Genomic DNA, 19828 nt, shown 5'->3' on the forward strand with positions numbered 1-19828 from the left:
CCGTCAACAATCATCCTTGCAATTATCTAATCAGCCAATCCTGTGGCAGCAGTGCGGTGCATAAAATCATGCAGATACGGATCAGGTGCTTCAGTTCCACCATCAACCATCAGAATGCTCAATGTCTCAAAAAATCTCAGTGATTTGGACCATGACATGATAGTTGGTGCCAGACAGGCTGGTTTGAGTTTTTCTCTAGCTTCTGATCTCCTGGGATTTTCACGCACAACATTCTCTAGAATTTATTCAGAATGGTGCCACAAACAAAAAAAATCCAGTGAGTGGCAATTCTGCAGACAGAAAAGCCTTGTTGATGAGACAGGTCAACAGAGTATTGCCAGACTGGTTCGAACTGACAAAGTCTACAGTATAACCTTAAATCTCAGATAACCGCTCTGTTCAATTTTGGTGAGATAAATATAATCTCAGAATGCTATTCTGAGATAAGGATTGGCATTGTTTTGGTGGAACGAGGGGGAGTAGCCAGGTGGTTTTAAAGTTGTGGCTGATCGATGTACAGTGAAGGGGAAACAATCTTTTGGATAATGTGATTGTAAATTGCGTTTTACACATAAATGGTAAATGGTCTGCACTTAAATAGGGCCTTTTTTCACCTTAGAGGTTACCAAAGCACTTTACACTGTGTCCCAATCACCCATTCACACACACATTCACACACTAATGCCGGCAGAGCTGCCATGCAAGGCGCTAGCCTGCCATTTGGAGCAACTTGGGGTTCAGTGTCTTGCCCAAGGACACTTCGGCATGTGGAGTTGTGTGGGCCAGGAATCGAACCACCAACCCTGCGATTAGTGGCCGACCCGCTCTACCACCTGAGCCACAGCCGCCCCAATTAACTTATTCTTTGTTAATTTGTTTGAAATTATTTCCTAACAGATCACACAGAATGCTGTAGATGCAGTACCGTAACTTTAACCCTTAATATTCCTTTAAATCATAAGTTCCATATCAAAGGTTGTTTCGTTTACAAATGTTCTCCTATTTAAAAATTTTTTTCTATCTACAAATTCTGCACCATATAGATGTAAAACAAGAGTTAGGTCACAACACAGGCACACAAACCAGTAAAACATCTAATGACTTTTTTTAAGTACATATTAACAGTACAAGCAAACAAATGCTGACTGTTCTCTGATACTATCAATATAACAAGCTCACTCTGACATTTCCTTTTGCAATACAGACACTAAAAAGAATGGCAAATGGAGACATTCATTTTGCCATGTTACCATGGGCAGGTACCACACATGGTGCTGTGATGGAAGCCTGCTAAAATGACAGGTAGCTATTTAGAAGCAGCTCTCTAGATGCACTATGACATACCATGTCTATAACTAAGGTCTCTTTAACAATTCATGTACCATCTTGTCAGAGAGTGGGCGTAACAACAAGACCTTGGTTATCATTCTTGTCAGTTGGGGGCCCTCTTTGTCTTATCCCCTGACAGGTAAAGTTGTAAATGATGGCTTATTATTGAGGGTTCAAATACCCTCAGCAGTTTTGCTGATTTATATATGTGTTGACATATTGTCTTGTTGTCTCAGACTGTCTGGAAAACATTGGGAAATGTGGGAATGTAACCAAAACAAGGTTAATATGTGTTTCTGTACGTTTTAGAGGTGTCTCTAATTTTTGTTTTCTTATGTCCTCATATTTGTACCATTGTGTTTCAAAACTGCTTTACATATTATTCTAAATCATTAGTTATGTGCAGAGTTAACTGAGAGTTCATGTGACCTTATCCTTAAAGTCACCATGAAATCTAAATTTATTCCATAAATAAATACATTTTAAGACCCCTTTGCTGGTCTTACTGTACACTATTCTTTGTTGTATGATATGTCATGTAATAATCATAATCTTTCATCGAAATGCAATAACTTGTTCTGAAGAGACTTTACTTTTGGCTGATATCACAAATCCCTTTTACTTTTCAACACTTAAAAACATTTATGCAGAGCTACGTTCCCACCAGAAGCCTGCGGTCGGCTAAGGAACGTCGCCTTGTCGTACCAAAACAAAGAGGCACCAAAACACTTTCCCGGACTTTCAGTTTCATCATACCACGTTGGTGGAATGACCTTCCCAACTCAATCCGTGAAGCTGACTCAATTTCTATCTTCAAAAAACGGCTAAAAACACATCTTTTCTAAGAGCACTTAACCAGTCACAATTTGTTTTTTTTTATTTACAATTCTGGTTGCACTTAAATCTGTTTTGTATACTATTCTGATGATAGTGAAACTTAGTAGTATGTCACTTTTCATACCACTGTCTCCTTAAGATGATTCGCTTATGTTTTTCTCTTTTGTAAGTCACTTTGGATAAAAGCGTCTGCCAAATGAATAAATGTAAATGTAAACACCTCCCCTCCAACCACTGGCTTCAGTTTTGTGTGTCACACCCACTTTCCACGATTCAATTCCCGCATTTTCTTTTTTATGTTTTCATGTTTCATCCAGAAATAAGTTTGATTACAGAAGCAAAATAGGTTGCGAATGGTATTCCATGTTGACCTCATTCTATGATTCAGTCATTGGTTTCAAATGTTGAAATACGTTTTTCATTTTGATATTTAGTTTAATTAATTAAGTTTTGCTAGTTTAGTTAAGTTTAGTTTACAACTGAAGTGTTAATCTTCAACTTCGGACACCAAAGTGCTTTTTGCAACCAAAAGCACATCTACTCAAACTTCAAGGTTATAACATGGTCACAATAATTACACCACAACAGCCATGACTTTAGAATGTTGTCAGTGTTTATACAACCAAAACGGTATGCTTATTGCCACATGTACAGATAACACATCTATATTATCAGTTTGCAAAACCGTAGCACTATTGGAGGCGAATGTTAATTTTGAGCACTTGCTCCAAATGGAGTGGAGAGATTAGTGTTTTGTGTATGGCGCGTCTGTTTTCTCTCAGTTCCTCTAGAACAGAGACGTCTTTATGGCTATCCTTTCAAGGGGGCTGATGGAAGAGAGTTGGCAATTGTACAAGCCTAGTAGTCTGCAGGCGTTTACTGGAAATTGAGCACGACTCAGGCTGGATGCAGGTTGGTCTCCGAACAGAGAGGGTATAAATGAGAGACTGAGATGAAGCCAGACTGTGCCAAGCATAATGCATCTGATACCCAGTGCACAGATAGCCACTATAGGCCTTGCTCATATCTCATCAAGCAGTTACAAACAGTTTATGCAATTTAGAAAAATGCATGTATTAAGTATTTGGTACATAACCAAAGACATATAAATTGATGGTGACAACTTTAATCCTCTTCATTCAGATATTAAACAAATCAAATTCCAAGTGAAGAGTCTCAGATTACATGACAACATTCATCAGTCACTATATCATTATGTTACTGCATGAAAATAAACCATGAAAAAGTAATAAAAGGCAGGGGAAGCGCAAAAAATGGTGTGCTGTTTCTCGCAGATGCATCTAAAATTGTATCTAAGCACAAACCCAACATTTCCAGCAGAATTATCCATTATTTAAGTGGATTACCTGTATTTAAAGTAGCTTTGGATGTTTGTTTGTCATCTGTGTCCATGCATGTTTTTAACAGACACTCTGAAGAAGATCTGTGAAGTTCTCTGGCTTGTAGATATACCGTTTTTTTTTTTTTTTTTTTTTTTGGTGAGACAGTTATTTCCTTTTAAAGCTGCTCGTAACAGGCAAATTTTAAACTCTTGTTTTAGCGCAGCTGTTGATTGACAGGTAAGTGGTGGCGCTACACTGATGTCCGTGATGCATTCAGGAAGGATTAGCGTTTTTACTTCAAATGTTGTCACATATGTTTTTGACTATCATTGTATGTGGTTTTTGTGATCTGATCACAAAACGTTTTAGACTCCGTTTAAACCTGTATTTAATAACGCTGACCAAATGTAATGGGATCACCCAAAACGCAACTTAATGTCAGGTGTATGGGGTCATAGTCCAATAAACCATTGTACAGATGGACGGACGGACGGATAGATAGATTATACTGTATTATTTTCTTTTAATGGCCATTGCTTTGGAAATAGAGAGAGAGAGAGAGAGAGAGAGAGAGAGAGAGAGAGAAAAGTAGATCAAGTAAATTAGTAAGTCATTCCGTCAATGTAAATCTATGGGATTTTCCAGATTTTTGATTGCCTGTTGTGCGAAAATCGTAAATCAGATCTGTTAGATAAGACATGGCATACTATTCAAGAACAGTCTGAAGGCCTTGCTTAAAAGCTCTAGGAGCAGTTAGGAAAAAAAAAAAGTAAACCAACTTTGCCAACATAACATTTATGTTACCAGTATATCGGCCAGGCCAATTAACTGTCATATATTTGGCCATTTTGAGATTATAACTGTGCTCTCTTGACTGATTAACAGAAATGGTCATTCTTCCTAAAACCTTAGAAGAACCCTACAGTACCATCCCCCCTACAATTTGCAGCCTGAGTGCAAACACACCCTTGTGGAACGCAGGCTCTGATTCATATGCATGGTCATTTCCTCTCCCTGTGGAAACTGAATGGAGTGTGGGTACATACACCGAATGGTCTGCTTTATTTAACAATGTCTGACATCTCCTCTGTATTCAGAAACACTCCATGTAGGGACTCTCATGTACTTAACTTCAATAAAAGCTCACATTAGATCTCTCAGGACTTCAGGGGCTGTATTACAGAAACTTCCTATGTTAAAGGGATAGTTCACCCAAAAAAAAAATTCTGTCATTTACTTAACCTTTATGTTGTTCAAAACCCATATAACTTTTTTTATTCCGGTGAACACAAAATGAGATTAAGCAAAATGGCAGCCTCCATACCCATTCCCATGGTATGGAAAAACAATTCAATGAAAACTGCTGCCTAATACAGGTGAAACTCGAAAAATTAGAATATCGTGCAAAAGTTCATTAATTTCAGTAATTCAACTTAAAAGGTGAAACTAATATATTATATAGACTCATTACAAGCAAAGTAAGATATTTCAAGCCTTTATTTGATATAATTGTGATGATTATGGCTTACAGCTTATGAAAACCCCAAATTCAGAATCTCAGAAAATTAGAATATTGTGAAAAGGTTCAGTATTGTAGGCTCAAAGTGTCACACTCTAATCAGCTAAACACCTGCAAAGGGTTACTGAGCCTTTAAATGGTCTCTCAGTCTGGTTCAGTTGAATTCACAATCATGGGGAAGACTGCTGACCTGACAGTTGTGCAGAAAACCATCATTGACACCCTCCACAAGGAGGGAAAGCCTCAAAAGGTAATTGCAAAAGAAGTTGGATGTTCTCAAAGTGCTGTATCAAAGCACATTAATAGAAAGTTAAATGGAAGGGAAAAGTGTGGAAGAAAAAGGTGCACAAGCAGCAGGGATGACCGTAGCCTGGAGAGGATTGTCAGGAAAAGGCCATTCAAATGTGTGGGGAGCTTCACAAGGAGTGGACTGAGGCTGGAGTTACTGCATCAAGAGCCACCACACACAGACGGGTCCTGGACACGGGCTTCAAATGTCAAACGTCTTACCTGGGCTAAAGAAAAAAAGAACTGGTCTGTTGCTCAGTGGTCCAAAGTCCTCTTTTCTGATGAGAGCAAATTTTGCATCTCATTTGGAAACCAAGGTCCCAGAGTCTGGAGGAAGAATGGAGAGGCACACAATCCAAGATGCTTGAAGTCCAGTGTGAAGTTTCCACAGTCTGTGTTGTTTGGGGAGCCATGTCATCGGCTGGTGTTGGTCCACTGTGCTTTATTAAGTCCAGAGTCAACGCAGTCGTCTACCGGGACATTTTAGAGCACTTCATGCTTCCTTCAGCAGACAAGCTTTATGGAGATGCTGACTTCATTTTCCAGCAGGACTTGGCACCTGCCCACACTGCCAAATGTACCAAAACCTGGTTCAATGACCATGGTATTACTGTGCTTGATTGGCCAGCAAACTCGCCTGACCTGAACCCCATAGAGAATCTATGGGGCATTGTCATGAGAAAGATGAGAGACATGAGACCAAACAATGCAGAAGAGCTGAAGACCGCTATTGAAGCATCTTGGTCTTCCATAACACCTCAGCAGTGCCACAGGCTGATAGCATCCATGCCACGCCGCATTGAGGCAGTAATTAATGCAAAAGGGGCTCAAACCAAATACTGAGTACATATGCATGATTATACTTTTCAGAGGGCCGACATTTCTGTATTTAAAATCCTTTTTTTTTTATTGATTTCATGTAATATTCTAATTTTCTGAGATTCTGAATTTGGGGTTTTCATAAGCTGTAAGCCATAATCATCAAAATTATATCAAATAAAGGCTTGAAATATCTTACTTTGCTTGTAATGAGTCTATATAATATATTAGTTTCACCTTTTAAGTTGAATTACTGAAATTAATGAACTTTTGCACGATATTCTAATTTTTCGAGTTTCACCTGTATCTCTTGTTTTGTTCCATGGAAGAAAGAAAGTCATTCACTTTTGGAACAGACAAGACAAGATAAGATTCTAGAGTTATGATGTTTCTGTAATACAACCCAAGGTTCTGATCTTCCTCTCATGAGATGTTCAACAGGCTCTCAAACATTAACAGGTAGTTCAGGGAGGAAGTGCTGGAACCACACACAGGTATCTCTTCAAATGTCTCTGCCAGACAAGAGCAGGCTGCATGCTCTACTTTCAGGAACTGTTAGAGTTACAACTGCCTCTTGGCTGATATACTTTGGTCTGGCACACGGGCGGCGTAGATACCTGCCAAACATGACACGTTTATAACCTCACCGTGACCTGTGGGCTATCTGTGAACTTCTGCTCCAATATTTTGTTCTTCACATCAGCTTCTTCAAACGGTGCCCAAGAAATTGGTAGAAGTATTAAAACAGTCTCTTCACAATGGAGGCTTGCGTGTCTGTTTGAGACACGTCCATCCCACCCAGACATTACATCTTACCATGTACTGCAGTGTTCTCAGTCTCGACTTGTTTACTACCTCAGGCGTAAAGGGAGGAGAAGCTTGTCTCGGTTTGGGAGTCATGAAATAAAGAATTTGATCAGTTTCATATTTGAGGTCTGCACAGGTATTGGGTTGAAGTTTGAACCCGGACCATAAACAAGACCCTGTGTCCCGACCGATACTGTCAAATGATCGCTTACCAACAGCTTGCTAAGTCAATTCAGAAGTCAAAAGACTTCTGAAATTCTTAAAGATGAGCATTGAGCTTGTCTTAGGTTGGATAATTAAAGCCTGTCATTAACACAGTGAAGAACATTGGTGACCGCAAACAAGTCTTCTAATGTAGCCTGAAGACGGATTCACATATTGAATCTCTAATTACTCTACGCTTAAGCACTTAAACTATGTGTCTGCTTGTCTTTGTGTTTAAGTAATGCAAGCGTCTACCCTATATTGTCTTTTGCTAGACCTCATGGATTAGCTGGCAGTCCAGTTATCTCCGATATCTCTCTGATCCGACTGTCGCCTCACGCTGCCACTACTGGAGAGTCTCCCTTCAACCCACCACATCCGTATGTCAACCCTCACATGGAGCACTACCTACGATCTTTCCACAGCAGCCCTACTCTATCTATGATCTCTGCTGCACGAGGACTGAGCCCTCCTGATGGTGAGTGGCATAGCTTCCCATGCATCTATTTGAATTTACAGAAATGGACAATTGCATATGTATAATTTTTTTATGTAAAAGTATATGTGTATATATATATGAAATGCATATATTTATGTGCCTTTTTGGCAGAAAAAGCTTAGAAATGCAGTTTTACTTTACGGTAGAAAATAATGAACTATGCCTTATTAATAATGGGCTAATTTCCAGAAATACAGAGATGATGTAGTGCATCCCTTTGACTGAGAATGGGTTTTATGTTTATAGCTGTGTCCCAAATGACACACTATACACTATGCGTATACAAAATTCACTATGCACACCATGTAGTTTATGAATTATGAAGTGTAGTGTCATCCAAAATGGAACATTGTTATGTTTTTTACTACTTGGAAGCATTCAACGTTATGAGCTAAGGAAAGTGACAACGCATGCAATGTGTTGCTGCTAGCTTTAGCACGTTAGCAAAAGTTTGTTCAGCACTTGTATCTCAAACAACTCACATATTCGTACAACGAAGGGTGGTGGTAAAGCATTAAACTTAAATTTGTAAGTTGCCGTCTTTACTGAAGTTTCACTAGTTGCTACATTCTCCAGAATTTACAAATGTTTTGTCAGGCCAGCATCACGGCCAAGTAACCCTGCCCCTTCCATAACGTACAGCAAGTGTCCAACATTTCACACTCAGTTTTGATGGTTGAAAATGCATCATCTTGGTACTTATGGTATACTTTTTGTTGCATTTTCAGTGTTTACATACTACTCGCACTACTTATACAACAAAAAGTTGTGCTTTGGGACACACCTTATGATACATAATGGGAGACAGCATTTGGGAGGAAGAATAAATATGTTGTTCAAGGAGGATGAATAGCTAATTGTTCCTCTCCTCCAAAAACACAACAGAAACACTCTATCTTTGTTAATCTCCTTTTTTATGGCCAAGTATGCTTAAATCAATCATGTTTACCTGCACTTACATGACATACAGTGTCAGTATTTCACAGCTAGATAATGGTGGAAAAGAAAACAGTAGAACATTTCCTAAAGTTTATCTGACTTGCCAAAAGTTTGATCCTCTCAGACTTGTTACCATAACAGGTTGGGATGAGTAGACCAAATCAGAGATAAATCACCCAGCACAATTGGTTGGCAGTTATGGCTCTGCACTTTCACAGTTAAATAAGCAATGTGGAAAAGATTGTGTTGGTGATTAAATGGCAGATAAAATGGAAGGAATTAAGCTTGAATGAGTGCATATAAAAATTAAAAGCCCCTCTCACTTTGTTCCCAACAGTTCACGAACACTTTAAAAGGTCTACAACAAAAGACTTAGTGGCAGTTAATTTAATGAATTGCATGTGAAGTGTCTCTGTAATCGTTGTTTCAATTTTATAAAAAATAAAAAAAAACAGCACTGTGAGTACAGGCATTATACGGTCAACTAACTTTGAAAAATCCTGTCAGCTTCTTGACTGAAATTTAAGACCCCATGAAATCACTTGGAGAGCATATAGATGGCCTGAAAGCTAATAGACATGGACTAAAAGCCACAAAATTCTGTGATTTCATGGGACCTCAATCATGTTCTCAGAACAGAAGGTCTTTGAAGGATCTCTGATTTATTTTGGTGGAGACATCCCCAGGCCAAGATCTCAGGACTCTGACTGCTGATTTGCCTCATTGGTCCACTGCCTCAGGGCTTTATCAGCCCCACTCTCTACCGCACCCCTCCTCACGCTGTCTCAGAGCCCCTCTAGAGACACAGTTGTATGATCCAGCAAGCATGGAGAAATAAACGACTTGTTCTGCCATGAATCCAGCACAAACACACACCTGTTCAGTTTTAACCTTGCTGGGGCCTAATTGTTCCTGATAGATGTGTTATGGCATGAATGGCCAAGCAGGCAAGCGAACAAGGTGGAACTTCCCCTCATCTTGAGTGTCCCATAACTTAAACAATGTGGACATGAATGGGTGATATTTCAACAAGTGTTACAAAAACAATGTAAGGGCCACTAATGGTTATCAGAGCTAGCCAGAAAAAAAAGAAAAATATTGCTTGCATGTAGTACCTTTGACACCTTTAGAATGTGGTTTACTAGGTGCAGGTGTTTTATTTATTAATAATAAATAAATCGTTTATCGCGTCCCTCAAGTGCACACGCTTAATGCAGCTAGATTAGAACTTGATAGATTATGACTTATTGAATCATAATATAAGTCACTGTGCATTTCTTCTCGTGAAGACAATTGGCAATAAGCAGCTTTATCAATAAGAGAGAGTTTGTTTTTTAGTGAGTTAAAGATGGATTGAAGTGAACAGAAAGGTGAGAAAGGTAGTGTTCACCCCATTATACACTGCAACAATATACATTTATGATTTGTTTTGGCTTGTTTTCCAATACAAATATCTAAAACTCATTTAAAACAATGTACATTTACTTTAAGAACTATTCTGCAGAAGAAAATGTATTTTATTTGAGTATGATGAATATAATATAACAAATACAATTATTTTAAAATATCTAAAAATCCTTTAAAAATAGATGCATTCACCTGAGAAGCAGCATATAAGATATTAAGACTTGCTTTTAGAGAATAGATCTTGAATATATGTATATATTTTTCTTTACTGCACTCGCAGAAGTATAACCATGTCAAAACAATACACGAATATATACAAAATACACTTTAAGATACATTCTCTTAAAGCAAGTCTAAATATATTATATGTTGCTTCTCAAGTAAATTTATTTGTTTTAAGGATTTTTAGACAATTTTAAATGGAAATCAAGACAAAAACACTTGATAACAATAGTTTATTTTTTTTTGCAGTGAATTTCTTTACTGAATTAAACTTAATAAAAAGGTTTTTTTCCCTTAAATTCAGTGAATGTCATTTAGAGGTATTTTAAAAAGATAATTTTGTCCTCTTTATTGTTAGTAAGCACGTTTAATACAACCTTTTAAGCCAGGGTACAAGCTGAATAATTGGTTAAGAGCTAATGATTAATCATTGCAATAATAGTCAAATAATCGTTCTAATAATCATTAGATTAATCGATTATCAAAATAATCGTTCGTTGCAGTCCTAGTGTGTGTGTATGTGCGTGTGCGGGCGGGCAGTTTGGGTGGTTTACGGGGACATTTGTTTTAAAATAAAATGTTTTAAACAATGTTTTATTGAAAATGAAAAAAATGCAGAAAGTTTTTGTTAGGTTTTGGGGTAGGGTTAGGGTATAGAATCTATAGTTCGTACAGTATAAAAACCATTATGTCTATGAAGAGTCCTCATAAGGTTAGCCGCACCAACGTGTGTGTGTGAGTGAGTGATAGAGAGAGCATGTATTTATCACTTTGTGAGGACCAAATGTTCCAATAAGGATAGTAAAACCCAAAAATGTTGACGTTGTGGGGACATTTTGTCGGTCCCCATGAGGAAAACAGCTTATAAATCATACTAAGTTATGTTTTTTGAAAATGTAAAAATGCAGAAAGTTTTCTGTGAGTGTTAGGTTTAGGGGTAGGGTTAGGTTTAGGGGATAGAATATATAGTTTGTACAGTATAAAAACCATTATGTCTATGGAAAGTCCCCATAAAACATGGAAACCCAACATGGGATGACTCGGCATGTTCTACAAATGTTGTCCAATCAAATGGTCTCTAGAATGAGAATGCCCCTCCCTCAATAGAGTGCAACAGTGTTGACCACCTTTTCAGCCATCTTTGTTCCGGAAGTGTTATTTCTATTTATTTACTATCATTTTTTCATAGAGATTTCATAAAAGTCTTCATTTAAATATCCAAAGCAATTAATCAAACCAAATAGCTCTGAGGTGAACCACAAAATTACAAGCTTTGATTTGGCAAAATAGTATTTCAAAATAGGATAAAAAAGTCAAAGGTACAAGACTGTGTGCTTAGCATCTTTCATGAGGGAGTAAAATACAATCCCATGAAGGATTGTGATCAACGGACAATATGACAATAAAAACAATAGTAAAATATAAAGCGATTGATTCAAGTTTTTATTTATTAGTATAGAAATAATCAAAATATTCATATATATATAAATATATAAGAAGTTTGAGAGTGTAGGGAGACTGACAGATGGCTGTAAAGTGAAAAGTGGTAAAAAAAGCGAGCGGGCCCTTCAATGTGTACCACTAAATCTTGTTTTAATAGGAAATACATCAACAGAGAAAAGAAAACTGTGCTTGTCAAAATTTCATAGGATCTTTCTCTTCCTCCTCTTAGCAGTGACCCATGAACACCTGAAGGAGAGAAGTTTGTTTGGCCTGCCTCCTCCCCCGCCTGGTGCGAACCCATCTGAGTACTACCACCTCATCGCCAGTCACCGCAACCCTTATGGAGACCTGCTCATGCAGACAGGAGCCATGGCAGCTCATCTCCCTGACTACATGAGCCCAGTGGACAGTAAGTAAACCACCACGAGTACTGCACTAGCCAACATGCAGTGTACACACTCTGCGACCTTAAAGCTGAAATGTGTAATTTTCTCAGTGTAGAAATACTTTCTCGTATCCCAGTTTACATTGCGGAGACAATTAGAAGTAAGCTGTTTGTGGGCTGTTTTATCTGAAGAGGGTAAACTGTGTCTCTTTGGCATTTCAACTTCTGAAGTTTTGGGTGGGGCCTATCTGTGTTTGAGAAGTGGCTGATATATTGTTTGGGGAAACCTGTTTGAAAACAGTGATTATTTTTGCAATTCCATTTGGTGCCGCAGAAATTACACACTTCACCTTTAAAAAAGAAAGACTAACTGGAAGGACCCAAACTGTATGCAGCCAAAACAAACAGCTAATTACACATTTGTTACGCTCAGCAAAAAGCGATTAAAACACATTGATTGTGTAAAAATTGAGGGTTTACAAGATTTCCACTTCAAAGGACTAGGCTTTGTTTCTTCACCCATATTTAAAACATGACTAATGTTGAAAGTGTATGTAAACATGAGAGATCTCAGCAATTTATGAGGTTCTTACGGCCTCCAATTCAGATTGGGCTGCAGGTGTGATGTGTTATTATAAGTAACATTCTACACTTCCCTCCAACCTCTCCTTAAAAGGGAGATACAGTGTAAAAAAGGGAGGCATATGTTTGCAGTGGATGTAATGCAGGCTATGCCAGGCCTTTCATCTCTGTATTTGTTTTCCAAGCAGTGTAATGGCAGCCATGTCCCCCCCTCCCCCGCTTCTTTGTAATGTTATCCAATTAGTCATGTAATGGGCTGGTGTGCATTCTTGATCTTATAAGGTACAGATTACTCCTTGGCTCAATAAAGTGCCATTGTTAAAAGATGCCCAGAGGATCATGATTGCATTTCCTCTGTCATCATGTAATATCTAGGGGTTAACCAGGGTGAGCAGGTTGTATTTTAGATCTCATGCTAGGATGGTGCCAAGCGGTTACATATTTTCTACTAGTCGGTGGGTTGCCTAAATGACTAGCCATCTAATGGGTTTTAAGAAAGCCCTGTGTAAATAAGGCTGGTTTCGAGTTTACCAGGCATGTTTAAAGCATGCCAGAAAGAGTGCAACAGAGTGTTGGGGTCTCGAATAGAAGTAGGGGTTTTGAGATGTGTTTTAGGTTCGTGAAAATATGTAAAGGAAAAAAAAAAAAAAATTATTTCACAAGTGAACATGCCAAGATGTTTTGAAATCCATTATATACTGTATATGACAGGTTGACATTATCTCTAGAGTACTTCAAGTAAATATTTTAGATCATAGGGGTTCAGATGACAAAACAGGTTGGGAATCCTTGGACTAGTTGGTTGTTGGACGACTGGTTGAATAGTCTTGCACTGAAACTCATATGTGGCCCTTATTCAAAGTTTTCAAAGGAAAAGCACAAAATAAATACAGCATTGTGAATTAGCAACAATTTGAGAGAGGATGAAGGAAAAATCTTTGAAAGTCAGTGTTGAGTGTCTGCTGAGGATATGCGTGATTGTAAATAATCAAGCACATAAGCTGGCACGTCCACTTGTATATATGCCCTGCTGCTTTGATCCAGTTCTGCCACCCACAGTAACTCTAAGTGCCATTCGTGCAAAAATCCATGCAACCTCTCAGATTGCATGTTCCAATTATTCCAATCACTTATTAAACATGGACCTTTGCATTTTTGTGACCGCTTTGAGTCGGTCGTGAGAGTTCCAGCATCTCTAACCACGAAGGCTGGCTGCTGCGGCGCTGATTGCCCACAGTTTGTGTAGTGAGTCTTGTTAGCTTAAACACCTACAAACAGCAGCACAGCACAGGGCTTTCTCCTCCGCAACCCATGTCTTTGGCCTTCTCCTCCACCCGAATTGATGTGGTCTCACTCTGGGCACTCAGGTGTTCAGGGCTCTCCACACCAACCCACAATCACAGGGCTTCCATTGAAGGTGAATGTCAGCTCATGGCACGGTGGCAGGGCCCATGAATAAAGCCCGCCTTCAGCAGAGCAAGGGGCTGATATATATGCATTGCAGAGCCTAGTGTTTGTCTTGGAATGGTGCACCGATAAAATTCATATGCGTATTTAAAAATCAATTCATGTTCTAATAAATTCAGTAGACCTACCACAAGAGTGAGCGTTCAGCGTGCACAAAGTGGCCCTCTTGTTTGTTTTTTTCCCTGACGATTCCTATTTGCACATTAGCTGACAGGGAAAAAAGTTTAGGTTTTCCTGTAAATGGTGATCGTTGTTATAAAGATGTTAAATGTGAACATGGAAAATCGGTCTGACTTGTCCCTAGAGCCAACATGTGTAGAACTGTAATTTTTTTTAGACAGTCTGCAATTTAAAATGCACAACTTGGTAAAATCCAGATGTTAACATAACAAAATAACATTCTAATTTGTTGCAGTATTTGGTCACTTTTTTTCTCAAACTTTGTGGAAAATGTCCATAGTTAATGGGATGAACTACACCTGTGGATACCTTGCTTGGACACCTGTGTGAATTTGAGGAGAACTGACTTCTTCAGATATCCATTAAAAAAAGACCTTGAGACCATTTGGTAAAAAGTCATTGCAAACACGGCCCAGAAAAGTGAACTTAGTTCTGCGATATGGTCTAGCATCCTTTGTTTGCAGATGCAAATGGGACTTAATATTCTGTTTCTAATACATTGAAATTCATACATTTTTTAATAGTGACTATTTTCAATGTACAAATACTTTTTGGAGCCACTGTATTTATTATATATTAGATAAGTAAATATTCCAACAATTGAAAGTGTACACATGCAGTTGTTCAAATGCACAGGCTTTGTTAACGGTATAATAACAGTATTTAAAACAAATCCCTTGTAATTAAATATGCTTAGTACACACCAATCAGCCACCACATTAAAACCACCTGCCTAATATTGTGAAGGTCCCCCACGTGCTGCCAAAACAGCGCTAACCCAGAATATCATTCTGAGATTCTATTCTTCTCACCACAATTGTACAGAACGGTTATCTAAGTTACCGTAGACTTTGTCAGTTCAAACCGTTCTGGCCATTGTCTGTTGACCTCTCTCATCAACAAGGCATTTCCATCCACAGAACTGCTACTCACTGGATGTTTTTTGTTTTTGGCACCATTCTGTGTAGATTGTTGTGTGTGAAAATCCCAGGAGATCAGTAGTTACAGAAATACTCAAACCAGCTCGTCTGGCACCATAAATCATGCCACGGTCCAAATCATTGAGATCATTGAAATAATGTTTCCCCATTCTGATGGTTGATGTGAACATTAACTGAAGCTCCTGACCCGTATCTGCATGATATTATGCACTGCTGCCACATGATTGGCTTATTAGATAATCAAATGGATGATTGTTGGTGCCAGACGGGCTGGTTTGAGTATTTCTGTAACTGCTGATCTCCTGGGATTTTCACACACAACAGTCTCTAGAATTTACTCCGAATGATGCCAAAAACTAAAAAACATCCAGTGAGGGGCAGTTCTGTGGAGGGAAATGCCTACAGTTGTGGTGAGAAGAATAGCATCTCAGAATGCTATTCTGAGATGTGGGTTGGTGCTGTTTTGGCAGCACGAGAGGGACCTGCACAATATTAGGCAGGTGGTTTTAATGTTGTGGCTGATCGGTGTATACCCCTACATCAGTCATTCATGACTTATAAGAGTCAACGCTTAAGACATAAGAATGATGGATTATCACCTCTGTCTGGAATTTAAACCCCAAAAACTTTGAATACATGTACTGTTGCTCATCCCTTTGGATACATAAGCATTCTTCTCTCACTGCTTCTCTTGCCAATGATGTGAACGCCAAGAGCATTTGCCCCAACAGGCCCCAAAATAACAAATGGCGGCACACAATGTAAGGAGTCAGCGTCGGCTGTGAGTGCATGTCTTGATGAAACGCTTCAGTGCTGTGCCAAGTGCATGTGCATGCCAATGCCGTGCACTTAACATGTTAATTATGGTCTGCGCCTGACAGGGCGACACGCCGAGTGAAAGCACAGTCTCCACTAAAAATAACACTGCAACAATTCCCCATCACACACATATGGGTTTCTACTAAATGTAGCATGTTCCTCAAAAGGTTAGTTCACCCAAAAATGTTATTCTGTCGTCATTTACTCACACTAATGTTGTTCCAAAATAATATGACTTTCTTCCGTGGAACTCAAAAGGGGATGTTAGGCAGAATGTTAGTCTCAGTTAACTTCGACATTTAATGTATGGAAAAAAGATGCATTGAAAATCAGGGCTGTTGAGTTCTGTAGTGCAGATGATGGGTTTTCGGTCACCCATTTAGTCATGCTGTCATGCAACTTTTGGCCGGGTGTAGTGTATTCACACTCAGGATCAAAGATTTAATCGCTGAGTTAAAGATGTGATTATTGGCTGAATGTTATAAACATATGAATCCCTGAGAAGAGACTTCCAAATCGCTTGTAATGTTTAATATACATTAGGGAGATATTAGGCCTAATCTGTGAATTAAGAATGTGTATATAACATGAAATCAGACAATCTAAAGACCAATACAGCCTGATGCACAAAAACAAAAATACCTGTACGGTCCAGAAATGAAAAATGTAACTGGTGTTTCATGAGGATGATATGAAGTAGACTGTTTTGAATATTCATCTTCACCCTGCAGCTAAACAGCTCTGATAATAATATCTTAATAGCCATAGCGATCATGCTTCTTTTCATATCAAACGCCATTATCATTTTGAATTACTGATTACGTTTTGAAACTAAATGAATTAAATGTATACTTACATTTTGGATACTGAGCAGCTCATGATTTCCAGGAACATGTATAACTGGGGTTTAACAAAGTTTATTACGTTTCATTTGGCGCTTCACCTCTAAAGGCGACTCAATGAGAGAAAATTAGCTTTTTTTTAAAGTGGGAATAAAACTAGCGCTATATCCCTTTACGAGAGCACATGCGCATGTGCGGAATGTGCATGGATACTTAAAATGTTGCGTAATTCATTAAGTGGGATTTTTTTTTTCCTTCCATTTTCGACACAGTGGTAATAGCTGATGCTAAGACACTTGGAAAAGAGCGAGGACAGTGCTAGGAGACTGCACTCGGTGTCTGCACGATCTTGTGCGTGCACGCGACTGTGCCTTGGCGCACGCGCATCTTTGCAAGCTAAATTGAATCACGCTCACTCGTTGGTTAGAGTACTTTGTTCGCTCAGTGTAATTGTTGTGCTCTCTCACTTGTTGTTTTCTTGCACTAATGTTATAAATGCAGCACTGGCCCAATCGGGCAAGTGACAGTTCTAGCAACTGGCCCGAAGCTCTCTCACACTGGCCCTGGGCCATCGGGAAGTCCTTATTTTCCAGCCCTGAAAGTGAATTGTGACTGAGTCTACGTTCTGCTTAATATCTCCTTTTGTGTTCCACGGAAGAAAAAACATACATGTTTGGAACAGAACGTTTTTGTGTGAACTGTCCCTTTAAGCCCTTTTTGTGTACTCTCAAAAATTTTCATTATTTCTCTGAAATAATGCTGGTTCGATCTTTTTTTTTGTTTGCATCCAGATTGATTTTTCATTTTGTATTTTTTCTGAAAAGGACATTATATCGTCCCTGGCCTCCTGATGTTATTGGTTCCTGGTTCGATACCAAAAGGCTTTTAAAGGCCCTGTGTAGAGCCAATTTTTTGGCCCAGAACCACCCTTTCTGCCATGGAAACATGGCGAACAGTTCTAGGTTACGCATCGGCTCTAGCACCCTATTGTTGGATAAGGGGCATGAGTGAATCTGTTGTGCATGCAATGTTAGAAGTACTCTCACTGAAGTGCTTCTCAATGGGTGCAATAGGAAATGCTGGCCTTTGGCCCTGAATGGATGAATGCATGAATAAATAAATTGGAGGCAGTCACTAACCACAGCCTTCGGCTCATAGCTAGACACTTTCTGATAGCCAAAAGAGCAGGATAATACGTTGAACAGACCTCTCTTTTAGCAATGGCTCAATTATCTGCTGCTTCACTCAGCGTTGAGGAAGTGAAGGGGCTTGCAGCCTCTAATGCTCCCTAATTGAGTTGCTTACATAGGAATGCTTTAAGAATTTGAATGGTAAAAGGGGAAAGCAAATGTTGAACTCATTTGTGTGGCATAGCCAGCGGGGAACAGTTCAGGGTCCCATGATAATAGCAGCTTCCCAGTTAAACGTCTGTTGTACTGGGATCAGGCAAGGGGGGAATGAGCCCAGAGGGTGTCAGGTACAAACGTTCCCATAGTAAACTTGATTATCTTATTATTAGTCAGATTTACTAGTAAAAACTCTTTTACCATTCTGAAAGATCTAGAATTGCCTATATGGCAAGCCAAATTGATTTTTAATCCTGTGCAGGACATGATTTATAGATATCAACCATTCAATGTTCACTAGTTAAAATGCTAATTCTTGCAATCAGGAATTTAATTGCTTCTAGTGAAAGTACAAATTTTGCACTAGTAAAATCTTAATTCTTTATATAAAAATTACATCATTACTTGCAGAAATAAACATTTTCTTTATATCAAAAATAGAATTTCAACTAGTAACAACCGTCATTTTTCTATATCTGTAACTGCGTTTTCACTTATAGAATTTCACATTGATCTGTCATACTATTGCAAGCCCTTTCGTCCGTAATTGAAGCTATTGAATGGAATAATGTCCAAACAAATGTCAATATTGTAACATGTTGATTATAACATATAAACCTGTAAATGCTACTTATTAATCACTCTTCTACAGACAGCATTCTGGGCAATAATCACACACAAATAATTACAGCTTTCAGTCGAGGGCTTTTCAGGCGTTAAAACGCCACTCATTTATGACACGTCATCACTAACACAAGGTAGATGACTTGGCATCGAGAGCTGAACATGGATGGGTGGATGCATGTATTACTTCACTGATCCCTCAAATTAAATTCATTCATATTAAAGGAGAAAGGGAACAGAGGATTAACACCTTCCAAATACATTTCTCGGAATCCACAAAGGCATCCTAATAAAAGCATCGGAGCAGATGCTTATTATTATTGGCTCTTTGGTAAATGTGTGTAATTATAAAGCCATAGATCAGTCCAGATCCTCAATTGGAAGCACCTCCTCCTACCCACCATTCCATATCCTACAGGGTCCACGGGGCACATCTGGTTTAGCGCGCTCGCAGGAACCTGTGCACCCCTAAATTAGCGCTGTTGCCTATGAAAACAGACCATGTCAAAGTATGTGGGACTCTGCAGCTGGGAGCAAGACAAACACCGCTACCCCCTAGTGTTCTGTTCACTCGGTGGGCAGAGGCCCATCAACGTGGCAGTTTCAAAGAAAACTATATATAATAGGCATTGACAAACAGATTTTACATAATTTATATTAATTAAAAAAAATAGTCAGATTAGCAAGATTCTAACCTACAACCTCTCGCACTTAAAGGGATATTTCACCCAAAAATTTTAATTATGTCATCATTTATTCACACTTATGTTGCTCCAAACCCATATGACTTTCTATCTTCTGTGTAACACAATAGCAGATGCTATTCAGAATGAGACTGAGAGCCTTAGTCACCATTCTCTTTCATTGCATCTTTTTTTCTCCATGGAACAAAAATATACTCATATGGGATTGGAACAACATGAGGGACAGAAAATTATGAACATTTATATCTTTATGTAAACTATCCCTTTAAGGCAAAAAAACCC

The 19828-nt window shown here is 38.7% G+C and overlaps 1 protein-coding gene across 3 annotated transcripts in view; it reads left to right on the plus strand.

Moving 5' to 3' along the window:
* Positions 1-19828, plus strand: part of LOC127658764 (zinc finger protein GLI2-like) — a 95235-nt gene that overhangs the window by 56158 nt on the left and 19249 nt on the right. For 2 of the 3 annotated variants that reach the window (XM_052148255.1, XM_052148254.1), the window contains exons 4-5: positions 7422-7624; positions 11886-12065. In XM_052148255.1, coding sequence (XP_052004215.1) covers positions 7422-7624; positions 11886-12065 — 383 coding nt within the window. The remainder of the gene's footprint in view (positions 1-7421; positions 7625-11885; positions 12066-19828) is intronic. The other variant, XM_052148256.1, reaches the window with a different exon arrangement.

This window comes from Xyrauchen texanus, chromosome 18 (genome assembly GCF_025860055.1).
Source record: "Xyrauchen texanus isolate HMW12.3.18 chromosome 18, RBS_HiC_50CHRs, whole genome shotgun sequence".
Lineage (NCBI taxonomy): Eukaryota > Metazoa > Chordata > Actinopteri > Cypriniformes > Catostomidae > Xyrauchen > Xyrauchen texanus.